The sequence below is a fragment of the Eleginops maclovinus genome, chromosome 1 (genome assembly GCF_036324505.1).
Source record: "Eleginops maclovinus isolate JMC-PN-2008 ecotype Puerto Natales chromosome 1, JC_Emac_rtc_rv5, whole genome shotgun sequence".
NCBI classification, from domain to species: domain Eukaryota; kingdom Metazoa; phylum Chordata; class Actinopteri; order Perciformes; family Eleginopidae; genus Eleginops; species Eleginops maclovinus.
The window spans coordinates 25,544,759-25,570,105 of NC_086349.1; the positions used below are offsets into that span (position 1 = coordinate 25,544,759).

The window sequence follows — 25,347 nt, forward strand, 5'->3', positions numbered from 1 at the left end:
CTCCATCAGAGTTTTTAAAGGTAAATCTAAGACCTATCTTTTTAATGTGGGGTCATTTTAGGTGTATCACTGTTCATGTTTTACGGTTCTGTGACATAAGTCTTTCTGTTTGTTTATAACTCCAGATAAGATTACAAAATGACAAGATAAGAACATAACTTCTCCAAAACAAATCCTGTATGTTTCACATTTGTATTCCTGCTAATAGTCTAGGGAAACATTTGCCATGGAAGCAAATGAACAGTGTCATGTGACTGTGTAGAAAATAGGCACCAGACCTTTCAAAGTAAAACACGTTTTAAATCTAAGTAATTTTTTAGACATCACATTTCTTTTTTGTGTTACTCTGAAAGAGAAGTTACTCTCTGATCATTAGCTTTGCAGTTTCAGCAGCTCCACAAGCTGTGAGACTTTCTAATAATAGTCACTTTAATCCATAATTCATCACCTCAAGCATGTTGCGCTGTGTGTGTGTGTGTGTGTGTGTGTGTGTGTGTGTGTGTGTGTGTGTGTGTGTGTGTGAGCTGTGAGTGCTTGTTTTAATGTGTTAACTGTGTCTGTGTGTACGTTTTAATGTGTGTGTGTGTGTCAAACTGGAGCGCAGGTGAGTGTAGGGTTATTGTACTGTGAAATTGGACAGAAATCACGTCTCACACACACACACACACACACACACACACACACACACACACACACACACACACACACACACACACACACACACACACACACACACACACACACACACACACACACACACACACACACACACACACACACACACACACACACACACACACACACACACACACACACACACACACACACGAGTGTTTCTGTGTCCATGTGGCAGCTGCAGCTCAGTTGCTACATTGACACTAGACTGATGATGACGATGATGACGATGATGATGATGATGATGACGAAGGTGGTGATGTTAGAGGAGGAGACATTTTGAGCTGATCTGCACCTCAACAGGTTAATATTTCATCGGTTCTCCATCTGAAGCAGATCTGGAGTCACAGAAGTTTCACCAAATGTTCAAATGCATGATTCATATCTCAGACATACATACATATAAGAGCTCCACCTTTAGCAGCTTTATTCAATATTTATTGAATGCCAATACTTGAGTACTTTTACTGAATCAGACTTTTGAAAGCAGGACTTTTAATTGAAACAGTATTTAACACTGTGGGGTTACAACTGAGAAAGGAATGTGCTTACCTTTCATAAACGAGATGGCAGTGAAGCTACAAACTCAGTGTAGCACCACAATGGTGAAAGTGCAGTTTGGTGGGTAAATAAATACTGTAATTATACTGTTTAAATACACAAACAGAATATCCCGTTTGCATTACCCTTATCTAAGAGGTGCGAACACGCTACACACACGCTGCAGCATCAAAACCGATGCAAACATATTATGTGCAAAAACACATGAAACATAGAAACGTCTCCACCAACTGGACGACACGCGTGTAGTGTTTACTGAAAGCGCTGCAAAAGCAAAAACGCTACGAATTAAAAAAAACGCAGCTCAAAGCAAAATGAAACCAGGGGATGCAGAAAATGTATGCACACAGTGAACTCATACATGCAGACAGAGGATATGATCTACAGACCGCTCCAACTTTTTCTTAAATCTTTACCTCTACATGTATGGCAGCCGTTCCAGTGTGTGTTGAATTCCAACACGGGGAAAAAACGCCAGTAGTTTATAGAATACAATAAAAAACGACAAACCTATAAAAAATAAAACAAGAGAAACTGATAATGCTGAAGTGCTCTCTGCATTTTTCCCGCGGCTGTATATACGTTTCAATTGGTGTTTTTACGGAAGTTCAAGGCACATAATCTTAATCATGGTGTGCACGGCTAAATGTATACGGGAGTATTAGTGGAAGAAACCATTTTAACGGTATCGGAAATTTTTTTTGGGGGAAAAAGGGCAAAGACCTGAATACTTTATGTACCAATTTAAAAGAAATTACTTGGAATAATAGCAGATTTTATCCATCATAACACATCACAGTTTTTGTACTTTTAGGTCAGCATTCATACAACCCCTCTGTGTGATTTCGCTGGTGTATTTTCAGAGGCTCGGTGATCTTTTTCAGCGGCAGAGTTTCCTCCAGCTGTCTGTCTGGATAACGTCAAACTCTCCTCCTCCAACATTTATTTTTCTCTCTGCAGCTTCGTGTTGTTCAATTCAGGACTTTGCTTATCAGCTCACATGCTTACATTCACCCTCCCCTAAAAGGAGTGTGTGTTTGAACACGGTTAAACACACACACACTTTGACTCTTTGATATTTTACAGGACTGACATTAAAGGAGCAAGCTGGTGTTTTTTCCTGTTTCAGCCTATTCTCTATGAATCCTGTTTACATTTAAATCCTACTGGGTCCGGTACAGTTTATTTTTTTAGCCCAGCAGCAGTCATACTGAATTTCCTGACCATCCCAAACTCCCCCTAAAGGTCCTACCAAAACCAGGAAACGCGCTATTTTATAAATCTTAATCACGTTATCGGGTTTCCTTACTTCCAGGTAGAAAGTTGATCCAATATATGCAAACAGTTTTGTAATCAAACTGTATTTCTATCTTATTATTGTATTTATCTATCCAGACATCTATCAGAAGAGCAGAGGACCCAGTATTGAGCCTTGTGGTGCACCTAGTTTGCAGTTTTGAGGTCCTGACAGTTTAACTTAAATCTAATTATTTGAGGACATCTCTTTTCATTACTGTTCCTAATATTTAGATGAGTAACCTTCCTGCAGAGAAATAAAACATTACAGTCAACAAATACTAAAGTTCAGTATCCACATCAGCACCTGAGAGAACAGCTACACACATTTACTGTATGTATAAATATATAGTGTAAATGTTTGCGGCTCTGTTGTTCTGGCAGACTTCCCGCTCTTTTTTGAGTGTCTTATAGTTGTTTCGCATCTATTTTTGTTGTCATTAGCATCTATGCTGACAATAAATATCTTCATCACTGTTTTAAGTATCTTTGTAATCGTTTTGGAATAATTTTGAGTTGTGTTGAATATCTTTTTGGTTGTTGAGTATTTTCTATGAGGATCATTTTGGAGTTTCTGTCAGGATCTTTTGTGTCTTTTAATAATCGTTTGGCAAATTTTGTTTACTTTTCAAGTCTCTTTGAGTCCCTATTTTCTTTCAGTAACAAGATGCAGATAAAGCATAACTACTAGGTGTTCGTGTTGGTTTAAAAACCGAGCTGAACTTCAGTTTTGAGTTGACACATGCAGAGGGAGTCTGATTGTTCAGCTTCCTGCCACAGCACATCCTCACCGAAACTGCTCTGCCTGGACAATATTTTGAAGCTTTTGTATCTTATATCGTTATAACAGACTATGGGGCAATGACACAAATGAGAGAGATGGCCACAGAGGCCATAGATGATGGACTTTATGGTGTCAGTATCACAAATCACCCCGAATCAGAATGAAACTAACAGCTGATTGTCCAGATTTAGTCCATGATGGAGACGCAGCTGGCTGTGATGTAACTGCAAAGCCTCTTATACTCACATAAAGACAGTCTTTTTTCAAAGCCTGTAAAGTGTTGTTTCACACACTAAATGGACCAGAACAGAGGTTAAATCCTGCAGGAACACTCATCATCTCACACACACATTTAGATGTATTGGTTTGGGTTGAGGAACTTAAACTTTTTGCAGGTTATCAAGTCTGGTTTCTGTCCTTCGTGTTTTATCTGCTGCTGTTTGACTTCACAAAATGAAACTATGCAAACTGCCATGTTGGATTGCTTCATGGTACCGGGTCAGTTTAATACTGTGTGTGGGTGTGTGTGGGTGTCTGCGGGTCATGAGATCTCTCTGTTGGAGAGAAACAGTTTTCACGTGTCTTGTTTTCACTTTCTTTGTCCTCAGAATATGATTAATGTCTCTGAGCCAGAAAGTCTTTCAGAGAATTTCTCTCCCTTCTCCTCCTCCAAGGTTTCCACACAGATTCACAATCAGGTGTGTGTGTGTGTGTGTGTGTGTGTGTGTGTGTGTGTGTGTGTGTGTGTGTGTGTGTGTGTGTGTGTGTGTGTGTGTGTGTCTTGGCAGTTCTTTCAAGAACAAACTCCCACAAATGTTGTTTTTTTCGCTGCTCAAAACAGAAAAAAAATGAGTTCAGAGATGGAACGAGCTGGCTCTTAAAAATGATTTACAAATTGTTTTAACTCAAACTGCGCCATTTCTCATAACTTAAAAAAAAGAACTTACACAATCAGCAGCACAGCATTACTCTCTCAGCTGTCCAAAAACAACTCCTAACTTTATCATCTATACAAGGAAAAACAGAACGAGACGTTCAAAAGCGCACACAATACAAAAAAGGAACAATAGCAGATAAAACTGCGCTGCTTCCTCTCACTATCGGCCCTCAAACCAAAATGCAGATTTTCCCCATAAAATGTTAAAGTGAAGCCAGAAAACAATCTCTCTGTTGGTCAGAAAGCGTTTAATGAGTCCATAAATATGAGATGGGGTCAGATGTCTGGTCAGACGGCAGAGACAGCTTACGGAGAATAAATAGGGGATGGATGTCCGGTGGGTCTGCTGGGGACGAGTGGCAGGCAGCAGGCTGACACTGAGACTGAGATTTCTGATCCTTTCTTTTACTCTCCTTTTTTCTGGAGAGGAAGTAAAGAAACCAGAGCTCTGGATTTATTTGTTGTTGGAGGTGCAGTATATGACTCAGCAGCTTTAAGACATGAAGACACTGTTACTTTCTAATGCAGGATGTTCACCGGAATATAATCCACGATGAGGTCTCACAAACTGCCGGCGTTGCTTCAGATAAACTGACCACTAGAGGGCGCTGTCAGATAAACACAAACAGGTCGACTTCCTGTTAGATTTTTTTGTCGAGATGTGTGAACGTGATGACTACAGCTTCCTCATCCTCTTCTTCTTCTTGTTCCTGCAGCAGCTGTTAGTTCAGCCGAGCACACTGAGCACACCTCAATAATTAAAACGCATGTATTATTGCACAGCTGTCAGAAATAAGAAGATCCAGAGTCGTCATCGTTAAAATATCTGAGTGAACAGGGTCATTCTGTACAAGACCCAGGAGTGGTCCTTATTTTTCTAAGGCCATGATTTTTAGTCTGAGTGCAAACAAGTCGTTATTCTTAAATCTCTTGATTAATTTGTGGGCACCAGTGAGATAATTTCGGCAGTGCACAAGGTCATGTTATCTATTCCAGCTGCCACCTGCTTCAGGCATTTAGCCTTGGTTGCAGATAGCTTTAGATTTCAATTTGGGAAGAGTAATTAAGACATGTTGACGACACTTTGCAAAGGATTATCGTCAGTGAAACGCTCTTAACGAGGACACAGAGAGCTCATGGGGGAATATATTGTGGAGGATGCTATTGACTTTAGAAAAGGTCGATTGGAGACTTTATGGTTGCAGCTGGATGTATGCAAAGTGTTAGGAGTGAGGTGTCTGCATCAGGAAAGCAGGTGCACATCATTTAATGCCTCTGTATTTACATTTCTGGTGAACAGGAATTCAACCGACACATGGGTAAGGTTGAATTAAATTTAGGCTGAATTGTTTACACAAATGAATAAATCATGGCCTTCATTTGATCCTCTGTTTGGCCACTCCCAGGCTTCTTTATTCCAGCTTATTTTGGTCATTTTTACCTGTAATAATATTCAAATTGATCATAAAAAAAGGCACAAATCTCATGGATTCTTTATGGACATTTTGAGTCCATTTGTGGTCAATTTGAGTGCCTTTATTGAACATTAAAGGACATGTTGCCCCTCTGTGGATGTTTTAAGTCCCTTCTTTGCCTTTTTGTTTGTCTCTATGGTAGTGTTGAGTGTCTTTGTGATCATTAAGCATCTCTTTTTGGTCGGCTCTTTAAGGACACTTTGAGTCTCTTTGACGTTTTGAATCCCTTTGTTGTCGGTTTTGTGCATCTTTTTTGTGGTATTGAGTTTAGTATTGAGACGGGAGTGGACATTTTGAGTCTGCTTGTGGTCATTTTGTTTATGTTGGGTCATTTTGATATGCCTTTGGGGTAGTTTTCAATCTTTTTGATGATGTTTTAAGTGTCTTTGTGGTAGTACTGAAGCTCTGAGTCTCATTAAGATAGATTTAAGCACCTTTATGGACCTTTAGTTTCTTCTTAAAGTCTATTTGTCGATGTTTTGACTGTCTTTCAGGTCCTTTCGCCTTTCTTTTTGGCGTTTTATGTGCAGCATTTTGACCCTTCAGTTTGCCTTGCCTCTCGTCCTGGTTACAGTTGTACTTTAGTATTATTACCTGATATCTGATGATGTAACCCTTACCCACCTCCTCTCTCCACAGCCCCCTCCCTGATGTCTCACCGGTTTGTGACGGTGCGTCGTGGCAGCCCGGCGGCTCGCAGCGGTCAGATCCAGCCCGGGGATCAGCTGGATGCGGTGGAGGGCCGAGCGGTCGGAGGTCTGCAGCACCGAGACCTCGCCCAGATCCTGAGGAGAGCCGGAAACACCCTGAGACTGAGCATCACTCCCAGACACCGTACGAACAGAAACACACACTAATTAAATAATATACTACACTCAACTCAGGGTGTCAGCAGATACAGATCCACTATAGCAGCCCGTTTGCTCAATATATGAACATCTATTAACTTTGAATTACCAATATAATACCTATATACTGCAAAGCTCTACTTTCAAACAGATACAACGTGCTTTCCAATAAAAACAGAACAACGAATGAATTAAATGAGCACTGAAACACAAAGTAAAACACAGGAAGACGATTATTAACTAAAAACCTCATAGAGGATATTTTGTTTAAGCATATTCAGCAAGATATTTAACATTTTACCAGTGAATTTAACCGAAGACCAACAACAAGTTACACAAAGTCCAGAGACAGGAACCTCCTACAGCTTTGAAGACACTGAATGGTATTTATGTTAACTTTCTGGTGTTAACGGACTGAAATGAAGACGTTCAGACACCAACAGCCTTCTTAGATTTGTGAAAAGGAGTAATATTGTCTAAAAAAGATTGTAAAAAATATATATATTTCTCAGACTCATCCTCCATGTCAGAGGGAGCCGACCTGGATATCGACAGCCGGGCGATGAAGGGATCAAGAGTGAGGCCGAAGGTCAGTCAGTTCATTTTTTTGAAATGAAAGTGCTTACTTACTAACCGTTATTCTTAATACTTTTTATTCATGTTTTCCTGGCACTGATTCACACTAAGTCACCATGTTTCTAATATTTTTCACCATAAAGTTTTACTTTTAACACAGAAAAGCAAATAAATGATAATCTCATTTTAAAATGGACTTCAGCTTCAGTTCAAATAGTTTAACAGCAGTTATTTCTGTGGAATTGAATTAATACTTCGCATTTTCAGACTTCTTGTTGGATATTTTATTTTTTTTAATTCTGGTATTTTATGAATATATTTTCTGATTTTTTTCTGATATTTACTTTAATCTTTTAAGATATTTTACTCATATTTTTAAAGATATTTTACTCATATTTTTAAAGATATTTTACTCATATTTTTAAAGATATTTTACTCATATTTTTAAAGATATTTTACTCATATTTTTAAAGATATTTTACTCATATTTTTAAAGATATTTTACTCATATTTTTTAAGATATTTTACTCATATTTTTTAAGATATTTTACTCATATTTTTAAAGATATTTTACTCATATCTTTCTGTTATCAAACGAATATTTTTACAGATGTTTTTGTGGATATTTACCTAACATTTTTGGGTGTCTGTGTAAGGAGGAGTCCAGGTTCTACAGCGTGGATCTGGATCGGGGTCCTACAGGTTTTGGTTTCTCTCTGAGGGGGGGCAGCGAATACAACATGGGCCTGTATGTACTGGGACTGATGGAGGGGGGGCCGGCCCAACGCAGCAACAAGATACAGGTACACACTCGCACTGTAACCTATCACTTCCTGCGAGCTCCTTCACAATAAAACCCAGAATCAGGTCTCCTCACAGAAAGGCTTTCAGTCTGAAAACCAAATGTCCATCGCTTCAAACAGCATTAGAGGGGTTTTTTGGGAAGGTAAATATAAGTACCACATAAGACTTTAATAAGAACCAGATATAAATATTCAAAGACTTTGATCTGGGCTTACAAAACTCACTTTAGTGGTGAAACACTCGTTAACATCACTGTCGATATAAAGCATCCTGAGACCCGGGACACTCCTTTATGGTATTAAAATATGGAATTTATTCATGAGTTTTTTTAGGATCTCATTTTGGTCTGCAGCTGTGAGAGTTTGAGCATCAACCTTTCACTATCCAGTTTCTTCCTCTGCTTTAAATATTCAACACGAGCGGCCAGAAGTGCTGTTAGCGCCCCCTTCAGACCGCATATATAACCCCCAATCCTCAAATAAAAAGACTAAAACAAATCCTTTATCACTTTTGGACTTTAAAGCCAAAATGGGAACGATTCGCTGGCACCAGATATCTTTTTAATGGAATATTTCCTGCCCTGCTTTAGGTGTCTGACCAGCTGGTGGAGATTAATGGAGACAGTACATCAGGGATGACCCACAGTCAGGCGGTGGAGCAGATCCGGAGAGGAGGACATCGCATCCACCTCGTCCTCAAGAAAGGGAACGGATACGTGCCCGACTACGGTGAGGTTTCACACACCATTTACAAACAGGAACCAACTATTCCTACATATTGTGGAATAAAGTTTGGTAAAAGTACCTCAAAATGTGAACTTAAGTGCCTAACTTAATGTAGTGAGTTGATTCCACCAGAGAAGAAGAAATGACTTCCTTATACTGTGGTGTTGATGTCTTGAATTGCAGTATAAGTACAAGTTTCTCAGCCAAAATTAAAATGTATAGTTTAGTAAAACTCCAGCTGCTCCTCTTCTCACTTTCCAACTCTCTGAACCTGAAATCCTCCAACCACAGCTCTGGGATTTTCTTGACTTTGTACTTTTACTTCCTCCTCTTCTTCCTCCTGTTCTTCCTTTTCTTCCTCTTCCCCAGTGGAGTTGTCCAGCCTGTCTCTCTGTATGACCAACTCTAAACAGGGGGAACCCTGCTTCTACGTGATTGGGCGGACAGAAAATGCGCGGTTTGTATCTTTCCGTTCTTTCCTCTCATTTCATCTCCTTTCCTTTCACTTTTCACCGACTCATCTGTCCGTCTTCCGGTCTTTATCCACAGCCAGGACAATATCCCATACAGACCCGTCATGTTACCATACTTTGTATTATCATTATTGTGCAGTTTTTCTGGCTAATGGAAGTTAATTGAAACACATTTGGATTCACAGGCAATAGCTGCCAAACAAATGTGTATTCTGCCCAAGGCAAGGCACACACTGTTCAAGCAGCAAGATAGCATGGGTGTATTGCATTTGTGATTGATTAGAAATAAGACTTTTGTGGGTAAAGAAAAAGCCTTGAATGTTTTAATTAAACTACCAAAAATTTGGGAGCATAAACTGTTACTGTTTATATTTTTGTGAAGTCTAGAGTAATTGAATTAAACTGCACTGCCATCTGGTGGACGGTGGAGGAACTGCGGCTCAATGTGTTCCTGTTTGTCCGTCAGGCCCTGAGGAAGGAGACCTCTCCCCCTCCTCCGCTGCACACACAGAGGAGCCAGATGTGGAAACAGTAACCATGAGAACCACCTCCCCAAGCCAGCAGAGGGGAGGAGGCGGTGGTACCGAAGGAGGAGAAGGAGGAGGAGAGAGGAGGAAGACGAGGAGAGAGGGAGAAACCAAACGAAGAACAGGAGGAAGAGGAGGAGGAGGAGGGTTAGTGCCTCCTGATCTGGACCTAGACGTGGTGGAAGAAGAGGCAAGGAAGGACGAAAAGGGGGAGAGCAGTAAGGAGGAGGAGACGAGGAGAAAAAGTCAGACTGTCAGGCCGAAGGAGAAGCTGGAGAACCAGAGGGAGCAGGGGAAGAGGAGCAGGAGCTTACCCAGGATCAGTGCTCAATCCTGGGACATGTTGGTGCCGCAGGACGTGGAGGAGTCTGCAGTAGAAGTGAAGGAGAGGAGGAAAAGAAGCGAGACAAAGAGCAGGAGGAAGGAGGCGTCGGTGGAGGAGAGGAGAGAGGACAGGACAACCCGCAACGCAAAGCATTCTGGGAGCTCAGGTGCCCCGTTCTCCTTCCTCATGCCGATAGACGACGAGGATGACGAGCGCCAGCGTCTGTCCGACAGCGAATCAGCAACCACCTTTTCCGAGGTCAGCCAATCAGCAGCCAGCATCGCATCACCTGCCGGGTTGAGGGAGGAGGATTCTGATTGGAGGAGGGCCCAGTCGGCGTGGCAACAAGGGCACACGCCGGGCCCCTGGCTGAAGCCGAGCCCAAAGACACTGACCAAGGTTCTGATTGGCAGTCGGCTCGGTGGGCGGGAACTACTGGGCGGGCTCTCTCTCTGATTGGCTCACAGCGAAGACGTTCTTCTTTCGCTGATTATTTTCCCCTTTTTTTCTAGGCTACTTATAAGGGCTTTTTTGATTGGCCTGCTGAGAGGAGAACCTCTCCTTGCATCTTATTGGATGATAGTACTTTTATGAATGGATGATGAAAGCAAACTAACAAAGACTTGTTTTCGATTGGCTGGTGGGCGGGTTTCGAGGCCTCGGACGGGCCAATGACATAACAGCTGCACACACAGCCATCAAATTAACCAACGTTATCTTTTATTTTACCCATCATCCATCAGTACATCCTGAGACCTGTATCACCAAGCGAAATGAGCACATTGACAGCTAACCAATTAGACTACTGGAAAAAAGGAGTTGTAATAACTTTATTAAAAGAACATAATAAATATAGATGTTTATATAGGTCTGTAGAATCTGATGACCATGTCTACAAACATGTTTTGAATTTGGAAAGGATGTACTCTCGCCTTAAAACGTGATTAGCTGTAATTAAGCTTAATTACTTTTTTCCAGCTTTATGATACCAGCAATAAGGATCGCTGAGTTTGGGAATGAGATTATACAGAGTGAGATAAAGTGCTTGTGATACAGGCCCTGCTCCTCACCTTCACCTTCATCCTCCTCTCTCTCCTCCTCCTCCTCATCGTCTCCTGAACTTTAAACTCGTATGCAAACAACATGAGAACCTTTACTGGAGGCGCTGTTCTGTGATTCTGTGTAATCTGAGCATGTGAATATCACTGGAATGATTTTTTTATTTTTATAAAAGCTGAATATGTAAAGGCTCAATGACATTATTACTATTCTAAAATATTACTATTAGTAGAGATTAAATAGACCAGAGACGATCTGATTTGCCTGCTTGCTTGTAAAAAAAAGAAAAACTTTGCCCTGATGATGTACCAGAGCCATCACACACACACACACACACACACACACACACACACACACACACACACACACACACACACACACACACACACACACACACACACACACACACACACACACACACACACACACACACACACACACACACACACACACACACACACACACACACACACACACACACACACACACACACACGGTCCAGCCGTGGTCCTGTCGGCCGTCTATTAACAGGTCATCGCCTCGGCAACTCAGCCGGGAAGATGACCTGTTTCTATAGCAACAGCCACGACCTGCAGCTCTGGATCATAACAAAGTGCCTCATTTTATTTCAGCCTTCGTCCTGCAGAGCGACAGCGGGGCTGCAGGCAGCAGACAACCAGCCATCAAGTCACCACACACACTTCCTGTCATCAAGACCTGTCCCGCACATCACCATGCTGTACCTAAATATTATCCTGTACCTCTCACATATAGAGGTGCAGGAATGAGTCCTTAACTCGGAAATGAGTTAGCATTTTATCGCTTCTCGGTTCTCTCGTCTTGAAGTCAGTTAGTTTTTGGTTAGATGCCCAAAGAAAACACCTGAGATATGAAGGTGCTGACCGGGGGGGTGGGGGGAGAAATCGCTCATATATATATATATTTTTTTGAAGACCTTAGTTGAGGCGGCAGGCGTGCGTTACTTAGGCGGCCGCCTAAGCTGTAAAGTGCTGCAGGAAACCCTGAGTTGGGACTAAATTCTACTAAATGTCTCTCATTGAACATGAGCCATGTGACCTTGATGTAGATCCTTTATAGCCTAAGCTTTTAACTTCTGCATTTAAGCTTCAAAAATGATCAAACTTGTGTTAATAAGTGGATATCATCCTGCCGAACAAAACGTACAAATATCAATTATGTTTTTTGTCAATTTGTCGCTTATTTTCTTTAAAAACCCAAAGGAAAAATACCATTAGCTTTTTCACGAGGGAACCGCTGCAATGCCAGCTTTCAGGTCGTTTCATTTTATAAACTGACATAAAATGTAGCATGGAAAATATGCCTTGTGATGCCTCATGCACACACAGTCTTAACTCCCTCACCCATCCATTACAACATGCTTTTTGTTTTTACCCTGTCTGTCTGTCTGTCTGTCTGTCTGTCTGTCTGTCTGTCTGCACACCCACTGCAGCTACACTACAACTCCCACAAACCCTTGCGCTGCCCTTTAGCCCCGCCGCTCAGCCTGCTAAAAAAAAGGGCATTTTGGATCTTACTTCTTCTATGCATTTTCTAAAAAAAAAGACTGCCTGAACTCTAACGCTTCTACTGATCGATGGGTCTGAATATTCAGGTTCTGGTCCAAACACGACCGGGAAGGATTCAAAAGTTTCATCATCAGATCTGCTCTCAGGAGGGACGTCACGGAGGAACTTTAATAAAGTGTAAAATCAAGCGGTCGCCTGTAAACAAACTGACTGAAGCAGTGTGCTGTGGTGTGTCGGTATATGTATATATACACACAACATATTTATGTCTCTTTAGCTGCAGTCTGACTACAAACACTAGAAACAAGTCAGGGTAACAAACTAGCTAATGTTAAAAGAATAGTTAATTTGGGAACTCATTAAACAGCAGCAATATCACTTCATAAGTAGCAAAACAAGTTGAAGTAGTTTTACTTAAATGAATTCAAATGATAAGCTAACAACACGTGACTTGCAAAATGTTCTTTAACCATGTTACCACGCCTATGCTAGCTGTGTTACCTGGAATAGTTTCTTCTTCTTGCCCAAATTTAGATTTCCTGTCACAGTTATTGACCTCCATTGAACTTTCTCACATAGTACAGAAAGTCACAACAAGCAGTAAAATGTACAACAGTCTCTGATATGTATTGAAATAGAAGTCGCAGTACAAGTACTTCAAATGCAGGCTACTTAAGTAGGCCTACAGTACTCGAGCCAATGTAGTACTGAATTATGTACCACATTATTAAGCATCAGTGGGAGAAGTACTCAGATCTTGTACTTCAGTAAAAGTAGAAGTACTCAGGTCTTGTACTTCAGTAAAAGTAGAAGTACTCAGATCTTGTACTTGAGTAAAAGTAGAAGTACTCAGATCTTGTTCTTGAGTAAAGTAGAAGTACTCAGATCTTGTACTTGAGTAAAGTAGAAGTACTCAGATCTTGTACTTGAGTAAAGTAGAAGTACTCAGATCTTGTACTTGAGTAAAAGTAGAAGTACCAGAGTGTATGAATACTCTGTTACAAGTCAAACTCCTTCATTTAAAATGTTACTTAAGTAAAAGTACAAAAGTATTAGCATCAAAGTATACTATAACAGTAAAAGGAACTATTGTTATTATTTCCCATTTTAGAATCATATATATTTTAAATAATTGAATTTTCTTATAATTCATATTTTCTTAGCAATAGTGTGTTCATCACAGCTGGTTTAGCACAGTTTATTTATATGTTGTGTTTGCTAATAATCTGAATCTGTAAACTAACTACTAAACACATCTGTAAACTAAATGCAAAGAGTACACATTTGTCCAAAACGTAGAGTAGAAATCTGAAGTAGTATACATATAAATCACACATCGGCACAAAGTGAACAAACAAACGAATTAGCGGCTAGCAGCCTGAACCTGCGTGTTGCTAGGTAACAGTCGCCTACGTTGTACGTCATTACGCACAAACGCATTTCTCTGGACAGTTCTAATCATAAATACCTCACCTGTTTGTCCTCAGGTACAGCTCTCCTCTCCAGTTTTGACTTCGTTAGATTATGTTAGATAATCCCTTCGTGTTACCTTTCTGCAGGCATGCTCATCACCGTGGACACATTAACCACACCCACAATGCACCTGTGCCCCGCGAAAATACTCTAGGTGTGTTTGTTTTGGGTCATTGAACGTACCGATTTGCGGCGCACTAAATATGCTAATCTATGCAGTGGTTGAAGGTTACAATTGAGCATATTTACAATTTCAAAAGTTAGTTGCAGCCGTAGTTCAGTGAGGTGCGTTAACTGTGACAGATCACATTGAGTCAAGAAGGAAATCAACATTTTTATTGAGCAAATTATTCAATTGTTCAGTCTCACCTCCAGCCTTCAGCAATAAAAGCCATCGCAACTCCACAAGTAGCTCCATGCAGAAAGAAAATCAGACTAACTTTAAATGATGTATACAAGCTATTTTCAAAGCTACTTATAAATCTGCTAAACATTGATGTCAGATGCTAATGTGAGCGTCACTGTTATTTGATTGAATCCCCGTTGTACCGAGGACTTTTATTTTGAAAAGCTCAGAGAACATATGTGTTGTTTTTCTCCTTCTTCCTGTTCGAAACCTTTAATGATGTCATGCTTTGTTGGACTGTTATCATAACCACAATCAGCTCTCAGTCACCCACATTTAAAGACTTAATTTCCCATCAGCCCCGGTGCTCCCAAATTCTCCAATGGCCACTAGGTGGCACTTAAACAATATTATTGACATATTGTTTAAAATATATCATTTATATTCAGAATTATGATGATTAGGTGGAGAAATATGTTTAACAAAGTTAAAATAATCAAGTATGTTTTTAATTTAGTTAGTTTTAAGTTAGAAAAGTAACTATTGTTTGGTGTAAAGAAAGTATTGAAACCTTAAGTCCAATCTTTTACCATTTGAACAAAAAAGCATGTGTGGTTCTGCCTGCTGGTTGTGGTTCAAATAAAGCTTTATTCAGTATCAGGACAGTGAAGCTGCTGAAACAGGAAGTGCAAAACTGAAAGAAACACGTTTTGTTTTTATACGTTTCTGATGTTTTCCAACATTTTCGCAAAAAGAAGGAAAAAGGCATAAGAAAAAACAATCAGTTTGGATACAAAAAGAAAAAGAAAGGTCTAAATAATTCAATGCAATGTCAGTGTTCAGCCATCAGGATGCAGCCGGTCAATCAACGTCCAATCAGCTTGCAGCTAATGAGTGCCTGCAGCACCATGCTTTATTAGAGCCATGAACACACACACACACACACACACACACACACACACACACACACACACACACACACACACACACACACACACACACACACACACACACACAGTAGCAATATTTTTGCCCTGCTGGCAGTCTGTCAGGCTGTGACCCACCCTCTACGTTGGCTTTAATTTTACCCACAATTAGTATGACAAATGGAAAATGTGTTATCAATAATATATTCCTCAGGGGTAATTAGACCATAATTAAATTAAACATGTAAAAAGGAAGCTGGATATTAATACAACACATACATATTGTCAGAAATGATCTGTTAAATATTGAAATTGAAAATAGACAACAAATGATTAGCTTGATTGTAAAAGAAAATAAGTTTTAATGTTATTTAAAAGGAAAGTGAAAAGAAGGATTTAAAATGATGTATTAAAGGTTTTTTTAATGAAAGTCAAACGCTTTATTTAAATATCAGCTGATCATGAAAATGCAATGAGGAACAATCTGAATTTGATTTAAAAGCTCCAAAATCCACCAAAAAACATGAAATAAATCTCAATTTATTGGTAGACTTTTTAGCTTTTGCTGGTGATACATTTTTATTCTTGTCAAAATGTAGCTTGGATGGAAAAACCTACCGTTCACTTAAAATGTTATTTTCAGTTTATTGTAAAACAATAACTGAAATATTTAGTGGTGGGGACACTTCACACTACTGAGGAAAAGTATTAAACTAAATTATAAAAAATACATTTAGCTTTTTATATCTGATATAGGGAGTATAAATCAATAGGCCACTATTATATATTTTAAACATGTAGTTAGTAATATTCAGATGTAGAGGACGGATGTAGAGCACAGTGCCTCTGGTGGTTAAACAGTCAAATGCAGCTTCAACTTTCACAACACCACAAATTCCAATAATCCCTCCCAAAAATGTTGGATTCAAATCATAATTACGACTTTCTGTGATGTATAATTGAAAGTATTTTGAAGTAGAAATTGAGAGTTTGACTCGTGATGTTTGCATGAAATAAAAAAATGGAGTTTAAATGATAAAAACTGTAAGATGTAAAGTTTAAACTGTGTGTCAGCGCATCGCCCCTTACCGCTGAACTGAACTCACCTTTAACCCTAACGAGAGAGTTATCGTGGTGACCGTGACGACGCTCCTGGAGACGAGCAGATACGGCTATTGTGTAGCTAAGCAACAGACAGAAGGTGACATCACGGGTCAGCCGATGGTGTGACACATGTACAGATTTATAAACTGATGTTTGCTTTGTGGATGCAGCTAACAGAGCTAATTTAATAAGTGACTTGCAGTTATTATTCTGAGATGATCCATGAGTTCAATTATTATCAGATATAAATAAAATGCTTTTATTGAGTTGGTGTGTTTGTGTTTTTTTTATACCCACTTTATTAAGCAGTGCATCCATCTCAAAGAGACCAAACAGGTGATGCAGTTCAAGATATTTTAACCCTATTTTACTTGGATAATTTCATCTTGATGTCCTCCAGATGACAAGGGGAATTCATTCTCTAAATATGACTTTGCACCAAAAATGAAAATGCATAACAATCCATGTTGCTGCTTCTTCATCGACAAAATGACCCCTGACATTTTGTATGCAGAAAATAATTGAGAAGGTGTGTTTGTTTTTGTTCATAAGAAGCAACAGTGGCATTAGGTGAAACAAACTGGCCCTTAAACTGCAAACACAGAGGGACACAAAACCACAGTAAGATGCACAACAACCACAATAAAACACAAAACGACAACATCTCTTAAGTGTGTGTGTGTGTGTGTGTGTGTGTGTGTGTGTGTGTGTGTGTGTGTGTGTGTGTGTGTGTGTGTGTGTGTGTGTGTGTGTGTGTGTGTATATAGACCCCTATTGTCTCATAATTAACATAGAGGTACTTAATTGATCCCAAATTGGGATATTATTGTATATGCACAGCTTACTACACCCTCTGTCTTAAAGCCCTAAGACCCGGAAAATCTAAACAAAACGTGGTGAAAAGCACAATGGGAGCAACAGAAGAAGGAGCCCCTCTCACCACACAGACATAAATGATGTTAAACTTGTGTACAGATTAACTAATAAAACATACAGTCAGTATGTCAAAATTAAAGACAAGTTATAAACAAAATGATGCATTAAGTCATCTCTTGCTTCTGGGAAGGAGAGTTGAGGCCTCTAAGGGCACTTTGACAAGCCAGAGTCCAAGTACCTAGTCCCACTAAGAGGGACATTTGTCAGTCTGCAGAAGTCAGTCATCTCCATCCCATGTTTATCTCAACCAAACCCCTAAGCAGACTGTCAGCTATCCTTATTAACTTTGTGCAATTGGGTCTGAAAATTTGAAATGGTCTCAAATCACCTCCAGCAAGCGGTCTTGGACCAGGTTTTGTCCCCTGTACAGTAGAAATACTGTGCTCAAAACTGTCTGAATGAACTGCACCAGAGTTGCATTGGAACAGATTAGAATTGGTTCAGTGAACGCACCTTTCTACATCAATATGAAAGGGCCTGTTTCATCATAATGTGTCCAACACTTCCTGTGGGTTTGGACTCGGCAATCCAAGATTGTGTATTCTGGTTTTAACGTATCAAGATGAAAATTGTAGACTCACCAACCGTTAACTGTGTGTGTGTGTGTGTGTGTGTGTGTGTGTGTGTGTGTGTGTGTGTGTGTGTGTGTGTGTGTGTGTGTGTGTGTGTGTGTGTGTGTGTGTGTGTGTGTGTGTGTGTGTGCGTGTGTAGCTTATATATAATAGTGTGTGCGTTGTGGTTGCTAATCTCCATCAATCAGCAGCTCAGAGCCATCACCGCCCGGAGAGAGAGAGAGAGAGAGAGAAGCAGCGTCTGGCCGGCCACCGACCACCAACCGCCCTCTGTTCCTTCTGTTCATCTCCCTTTTCCTCTCTTGGCCTTTTTTTTCTGGGTCCGGAAAACCAAAAGCCTCCTGCGTTGCACAACAGCGGCCTCCACCAGGCAGCCTGCAGGGGGTGGAGGGTGAGGGGAGGAAGAGAGAGACCATTGATACAAACAGACTGCCTCCACATCCACACATGATGCTCTGCACACAGGCCTCTGTTTCAGCTCCTCTAGCAGTATGCACTTCTGCTGAAGAGCTTGCAATGAGCTGCCACACAAGAGACAAAGATCTATTTGAGCAACAGCTAATAAGAATAAATAAATCAGCATTAATTAGAAAAGAAATTGGAAGCTTTGCATCAAAATGTGTGCAGATTTAAACACGACAAGGTTCCTGTTTTAGTGGAAAGTGCACAATAATGCCTCCAACAAGCTGCAATCAACAGCTGCTTTAGATTCAACAGATTAGAGATTATATTGTGTTGGATTTCACTACAGAAAAGGTTTAGCACTATTGGAATATTAGTTTAAAAACTATTGACATAAATCCGACTTATTGTCTTTAATATGACACTACTTAGACCGCACTCTGAAACGGCTCAACTGAATACTCAGATCCAGTTTTGTTTGACTAGATTCATTAGTTATACCTGATTATATTCGTATTTTTCCATTTACACTAATTCAAATGATCATGACCTCATTGGACAGTCCATAATGAGTATGTAGAGAGTGTGTGGAGCAGAGGAAAAGGTCAACAGGGAAGTTGTAGTGTGTGTCGTGTGCTGACAGACTACTGATACAGATACAAGAAACCAAACAACAAAAAAAATCACTTTTGCACTTTTTTATTTACTGCATCACTTCCCTGTAAGATGTTTATTACAAACAGTTCACTTGTTCAAGATAAGCAATGCAGAAATAAAGAAAGTCACATTCAGAAACTACGTCAGGACGAGGTCAGAGGTCAGCTGTGAAACATGGTGGTGGGCGGGACCGAAAGGGGTAGCTGAGTGTGTGATTGGTCAAATTTTCTGCTCCTCTTTTTCTTATTGGTCACTTTTCGGTTCCTGGTTTGGATTCTGTCTTTCTTCATCGCCAGCGGCCTGTTGACCTGAAACACACAAAGTCAGCAGGATAAAATTGACCTCACTTTGCGATTTCTTAAACTAAAACTAAACTTCATAATGCCAAACATTAGCCGCCGTTAGCTTAGCAGGTGTGATGTGTAGTTTGCAGTACCTGGTGTAGCTTGTAGTAGAGGCCGCAGGCGTTGCAGACCGGTTCTCCTGCAGAGTTTCTCCTCCACAGCGTCGTAGTTTCAGTCAAGCAGTTCACACATTGAGTTCCTTTTCTCTGAGTCACAATCTGAAAACAACATAAATGTCAGAATATAAAATATCAAAGGTCACGTTTTGTTTCAAGTAGAGAGAAGTCGAGCATTATGTTAGCCTCGCTTAGCACAAAGACAAAGAGTGCCAAAGCTAAGTGCTGCTAAAACCCATACCGTATATTCAACACCTATTCAATCAACAACATACAGATGTGTATGTGTGTGTGTGTTGTGTGTGTGTGTGTGTGTGTGTGTGTGTGTGTGTGTGTGTGTGTGTGTGTGTGTGTGTGTGTGTGTGTGTGTGTGTGTGTGTGAGCGTGTGTGTGAGTATGTGTGTGTGTCTCACAGTTCTCTTCTTCGTCCTCAGCAGTGGTCTATTGTTGGGTTTCTGTCTGAGGCAGCAGGTGTTGCACAGGTGACGACCTGAAGCATCTCGTCTCCACAGGTGGGCGCTGCTCGTCCCACAGCTCACACAATCACGATGCTCTAAATAAACACACACACACACACACACAAACACACACACATACATCAACAACAAAAACATGAACATCCTGCATCACACACACAGACAGGTGCAGGTCAGACAGACAGGTGTATTTCTAACCTGGTAAACTGGCAGATAACGGCCAATCATTAGAGAAGGAGGATGAGGGGTAACAGTTGTCATAGTAACCCTTCCATCCAAGTGTAGGGTGTGGAGTGACAGCGGGATCACCATATAAGGAGGCATAAGCAGAGCTGACTGATTGACAGCTAGAGTCATCCAACAAGTTCATGAAGTTGTGCCGCTCGGCCTCATGGGAGATGTTAGGTGATTGGAGGAAGGTGTTTGAAGGGGCGGGGCTAACCTGCGGGGAAACAGATGTGTATGCATTAGGAACAGTAGAAGCACGAGAGATGTCACCTGTGGCAGGTTTAAACAACTATGGCAGCCTTGAAGGTCCAACATGAATTAGAAAACGTGTCGACATGTCATAATTATAAGAGAAGTGTGAAAAAAAGGAAGTCTATGAACGGACAAAACTTAGGGGTTTAAAGACAGTCCCCTCGCTCCTCTGAGTTTTTCTCCTTTCCCTTGTTGCCCCTCTTCCTGACAAACACACAGCTTATTACAAATTATTTGTTGTATGTGGCTCAATCGACAGCAACTATGAGCTGAAAACAGCCTAACATCGACTTTAAAAAACCAATAATAACCAGCAGGCATGGGGTTGGTGACATGAAGTGTAAATAGAGTGGAGTTGAATAGAGGAGGTTCGGTCCAGGGCACTTAAATGGTCAATATTTGTATACTTTCACTGATACACAGGCTCAGTAAAAACCAGAGTGCATATAAAAAGTGATTCTTGCCTTTGAGGTGATCATTGACGTTTCGTACAAAGCTGTTATAGCAGTCGTGGACCAATCAGTGAGCTGCAAATAATCTGACATCATGTCACTGTGTGGAGATAAAAAGGTAAAGAGATTAAAGACAGAGTGAGAGCTCTGTCGAATCACATCATAGGATCTCTGAACAATGATCAGAATCATATATCAAAGTGATGGTTTGTAATACATAACACAAAGATAAGAGGGAAGCTAAACAATAACAATGATAACTGTTCAAACAAGAAGGTAAAAGATCCTTAAAAAAGGAGAAAAAAGAGAAGAAACTGGAAGATAAAAAAGAGACATTAACAAAGACATAAAAATAAAGGTAAAATCAAAAAGACACAATTAAAAGACAGATATAAAAGATAAATCAGCAGATAAATAATTTTAAAAAAGAGATCGAAGACAAAAAGGAGCTACACAAAGATGAAAGATAAAACTTAAGATAAAACAAAACTATCCAAATCAAATCAAAGATAGAACAGGCTGATATTAGGGCGGTGCTGATACTCACAGAGCTGCAGGGCTTATTTCTCTCTGGCAAAATTTGACTGATGCTTTGCAGGAGAAACAGGAAGTGAGGGAGGGGACACAGTTTTCATCAAGTTCCTTTTTCCATTTTATGACAAATGACACAAAATGCCCCTTTTTTAAAATATATTTCAAGTTTTTGACCAAAAACTTGAGAACTGAAGTACAACTAAGGGTATTTCTCTTGAGTATTTGTATCTTCTGCTATCTTATGCAAGTTCTACTCCACCGCAAAGATAAATATCAGCAATAATTTACTATATTGCATTGTTAATATAGCTTATGGAATAGCTTTTTCATGAAAACATAAATATCCTATCTATATCCAGGCAACCAGCTTCAACATCAGCTGCATGAGAAAATATTCACAGTACATTTAGTTCAGAAATTATAATCCAACCTAAACTTTTGTGCCATGTCCATGCTTACCCACTACGGAGAGGACTTCCATAGTTATAATTTGCCCTTGTAGAGTTAATAAAAGTCTCTTTCACACGTTATATGACATCTTTTTTTATTCACTGCAGTTACAGCTTTATGGAAGTTTGAGTGAAGTGCAATGTGAGAAAAGAACCATAATATTTACAGGTTCATCAACAATCACTTCAGCAATTCAGAAGGTAAAATAAAAACATGTCAATGAAGCAGAACAAAAATAAATGAACATATCATTTGAGTAAAACATCATCATAGAGTCACTGAAAGAGGAATTTGATTGGTGGTTCAGAGACAGGAAGCGTGTCCCTGCAGTAGCGCGGGGTCTACCACGCTGTTCTGCAAGGGCAGGTCCACGGAAAAGTCTGGGGGGGGAGCCTGCAGCCTCTGGCGGGGGGGTCGACCCCCCCTCTGCGGAATGGGCAGCTCTAAGTGGTGAGCAGGAAGGGGAGAGCAGAAGAAGTACGGATGGAGGAGAGCCTGCAGAGAGGAGGATCACCAATTATGGGTAAAAAAACACTGCATCCTACATTTCCCACAATGCAATTCAATAACGGACCCCATGCAATACCAACATGACCACTCAGGGCCAGAAAGATTGAGGCAAAATTACATAATGTTTCTGGACTGAAATGGGAATAAATGCAGGAAAAGAAAAGAGGACCAAAGGTGGAGCCCTGAAGAACTCCATCTCCACCTCCCATGTCCTACCTGTCTGGCTGAGCAGCGCTCTTTGGACGGATAAACCAGGAACTTGTTGAGCAGGTCGACGGCCTGAGGAGACGTGTCTGGGACGATCTCCTCCAAAGGGATGGCTGGATTCTCCTTAAAGGTGATTTTATTGTAATCTGGCAACTCCACGATCTCCTGGAGACAAAGGGACGCAAAGGTGGAGAGCATCAACACACCGATGCTGTCACAAAAATACACATTTACACTGAGGTCTGTTAAATCTTACAGGCCAGCTGTCCTGAGTCGGGGTTCCCAGGACTCTGAGAACACAACACAGCTGCTCGATGTCGTTCTCTCCCGGAAACAGAGGAGACGAGTTCAGCAGCTCCCCGAAAATACAGCCAACCGCCCTGAAACACACACACACACACACACACACACACACACACACACACACACACACACACACACACACACACACACACACACACACACACACACACACACACACACACACACACACAGTCAGGGCTTTTATACTGAAGGACTACAGGGACACACTCAGGTCAATATAGAAAGTAGGTGAGTTTTGTTTGAATTTCCTCCCTTTTTCTGCATGTGTCAATAGCTTCACCTGCTGCTGAGCTCTGGGTAGTGGTAGTCGATAAATATGTGTATTTATTATGTCTATGTAGCAGTATTCAGGGTACTTTCAATATTTTCAGTAGTTTTCTCACCACAGATCGACTCCCTCGTCGTACTTTCTGGCTCCATACAGCAGTTCAGGAGCTCTGTACCACCTGAACACACAAAAAATAGGTCTTCTGGAAGCCGCATTGACTACACCCTAAATAAACTAAACAATTCTGCTAGTGTGGGATTTTTTGCAACAATACCTCCCAGCTAACACCCCATAAAACAAAAACAATTGTTGCTTTAAAACAGTCTCATGATAGTAATTGTAATAATGATATGTGTGTTACCTGGTGGCCACCTGATGGCTGTACAGTCTCTCTCCCTGCTCACTGAACAATCTGGCCAAACCGAAGTCTGCGATCTTCAGATGACCTGAAGAACTGATGAGGAGGTTCGCTGGCTTCAGGTCCTGCACACACACCCACCCACAGTAAGGGCTATTCTCTGGGCTTTTATTCTGAAGGGCTTCAAAAACCAAAACTCAGGACAAAATAAAAAACAAATCTTCCTTTCTACATGTGTCCCCATAACCTCCTCTCACCCGGTGCATGATGTTGTTGTGATGCAGGAAGGCCACCCCCTTCAGCAGCATCATCATGTAACCTTTGACCTGCGCCGGGGTCAAAGGTCGCTGAGAGTTCCTGATGACTTCAGAGAGGTCCGAGAGCATGAAGTCAAACACCAGGACGAAGCCCGTACCGTGAGGGAAGACGTCCTTCAGCTTCACCACCTGAGGAAGAGGAGGAGGACAGTGTGATGAGAATAAAAAGTACTGCTGTCTTATTCCTGCCGTCCATCTCCTAATTTGTTTGTTAACGATAGGATCAACTTTAAAGATCATTAGGATAATTTAAGGGTAAGATGGTGTCCTGTGATACCCACATGCTCGTTGTCCTCGATTTCCTGCAGAGCTTTGATCTCCCGAAGAGCCTGGTTTGGGATGCCGTCCTCCAGCCGCCTCAGAGCCACTTTCTTTAGAGCCACCGTCTCTCCTGTCTGACACACACAACACAAAAACCAACACTTTCACAATCAATAAACAAAAGCACTGAGAACTGCACAGATTTAGTAACTGTGGTATGGTCGTCTTCCCTTCAGGATTCAAGTATTGTTTTCTGACACCAGGGGTCAGTCTGTGTTCATTCAATGGGTCAGATAGTAAAGTTGTGTACACGTTTTCTGTCTTGCATCAAATCAACCAATTGAATAAGTGTTAAAGCTTTTAACAAAACTAATTGTTTGTGTTGTTGACCAGCTGTTTACCTCGATGTGTTTGGCCTTGAAGACAATGCCGTGAGCTCCTTCTCCGATCCGACCCAGAATACTGTACTGCTCCATGTCTTTCCTGTCACGCAGTGGTGTAAAGTAACTCAGTACATTTACTCAAGTACTGTACTTACAATTTAGAGACACTAGTTCTTTGCTCAAATATTTACATCGACTTTGTACTTCTACTCCACTTCATCTATTCAATACCTTTAGTTACTTCACAGATTTGGATGAATGATGGTAAATATAATCAACCCTTAAATCAGACTGTAGTTCACCTGCAGTAAATCCAGCAGCTACCCTGCAGTATACAAAGCCATTCAAACTAGCTGCACCTTTACCAGCTCTGAGAACACTTTAATGATCAATCATTATAAAACATATCAGAGATATTATTCTGAAATGGACCAATCAGACAATGACTACTTTTACTGTCGCTACTTTAGGTATATTTTAGAAACAGTGAAATCTAGGAGAATAAACAGCCTCTGAGCTAACGGCTATCTAACTGTTGTTCCTAACGTTGCCTTGGTAACCTAGGAGCTAAGCTAGCTATGCTAAAACGTCAAATGTCATCACCTGTTGTCCGCTTTGAACAGCTATGGGGGTTGCAACAAATGTGTCTCATTAAAACGAAGAAACAAGGTGAGTTTCATCTGTTATAAAGGACACATTAGTTCACTAACAGGACGGTTTAAGATAAATATCTCAAACGAGCTAGCTGCAAAGCTGACAAGGCGTCCGCCATGTTTGTTTACGCTGACGTCATCAGAGTGGTCCCACTACAGAGCTAGAGCAGCCAGAGGAGACTGCTG

At 40.7% G+C, this 25,347-nt stretch overlaps 3 protein-coding genes across 3 annotated transcripts in view; 1 reads left to right on the top strand and 2 right to left on the bottom strand.

Annotated features, from left to right (window-relative positions):
• Nucleotides 1-11,361, top strand: part of LOC134862609 (membrane-associated guanylate kinase, WW and PDZ domain-containing protein 1-like) — a 28,689-nt gene extending 17,328 nt beyond the window's left edge. Inside the window, exons 16-20 of the mRNA XM_063880616.1 lie at nucleotides 6,368-6,562; nucleotides 7,089-7,165; nucleotides 7,809-7,955; nucleotides 8,546-8,684; nucleotides 9,621-11,361. Of these exons, the coding sequence (XP_063736686.1) occupies nucleotides 6,368-6,562; nucleotides 7,089-7,165; nucleotides 7,809-7,955; nucleotides 8,546-8,684; nucleotides 9,621-10,462 (1,400 nt within the window). The 3' untranslated portion in view covers nucleotides 10,463-11,361. The remainder of the gene's footprint in view (nucleotides 1-6,367; nucleotides 6,563-7,088; nucleotides 7,166-7,808; nucleotides 7,956-8,545; nucleotides 8,685-9,620) is intronic.
• Nucleotides 11,362-19,054: 7,693 nt separating this feature from the next.
• Nucleotides 19,055-20,923, bottom strand: gata1b (GATA binding protein 1b). The gene is made up of 5 exons (XM_063880627.1): nucleotides 20,909-20,923; nucleotides 20,163-20,406; nucleotides 19,902-20,041; nucleotides 19,465-19,590; nucleotides 19,055-19,336 (listed from the first exon to the last, which is right to left on the bottom strand). The coding sequence occupies exons 1-5, from the start codon at nucleotides 20,921-20,923 to the stop codon at nucleotides 19,190-19,192; spliced, it is 672 nt and encodes a 223-aa protein (XP_063736697.1). The 3' UTR covers nucleotides 19,055-19,189.
• Nucleotides 20,924-21,326: 403 nt separating this feature from the next.
• Nucleotides 21,327-25,347, bottom strand: cdk20 (cyclin dependent kinase 20). Its single transcript, XM_063893326.1, has 9 exons — nucleotides 25,112-25,347; nucleotides 24,527-24,608; nucleotides 24,146-24,259; nucleotides 23,805-23,993; nucleotides 23,551-23,672; nucleotides 23,305-23,367; nucleotides 22,854-22,977; nucleotides 22,607-22,762; nucleotides 21,327-22,375 (listed from the first exon to the last, which is right to left on the bottom strand). Exons 2-9 carry the CDS (start codon nucleotides 24,599-24,601, stop codon nucleotides 22,184-22,186), a joined length of 1,035 nt encoding a protein of 344 aa, XP_063749396.1. The 5' UTR covers nucleotides 24,602-24,608; nucleotides 25,112-25,347; the 3' UTR covers nucleotides 21,327-22,183.

Bases quoted from the DNA above. Each gene is read 5' to 3' on its own strand.
- gata1b (XM_063880627.1), bottom strand. The intron at 20,042-20,162 runs GTTAGAAATACA...GTGTTTATTTAG, and splicing joins GTTATCTGCCAGTTTACCAG to AGCATCGTGATTGTGTGAGC. The intron at 19,337-19,464 runs GTACTGCAAACT...TGTGTGTTTCAG, and splicing joins TCTACTACAAGCTACACCAG to GTCAACAGGCCGCTGGCGAT.
- cdk20 (XM_063893326.1), bottom strand. From the start codon at position 24,601: ATGGAGCAGTACAGTATTCTGGGTCGGATCGGAGAAGGAGCTCACGGC. The intron at 22,978-23,304 runs GTGAGAAAACTA...TGTGTGTTTCAG, and splicing joins GACGAGGGAGTCGATCTGTG to GGCGGTTGGCTGTATTTTCG. The intron at 22,763-22,853 runs GTAAGATTTAAC...CTTTGTCTCCAG, and splicing joins CGACTCAGGACAGCTGGCCT to GAGATCGTGGAGTTGCCAGA.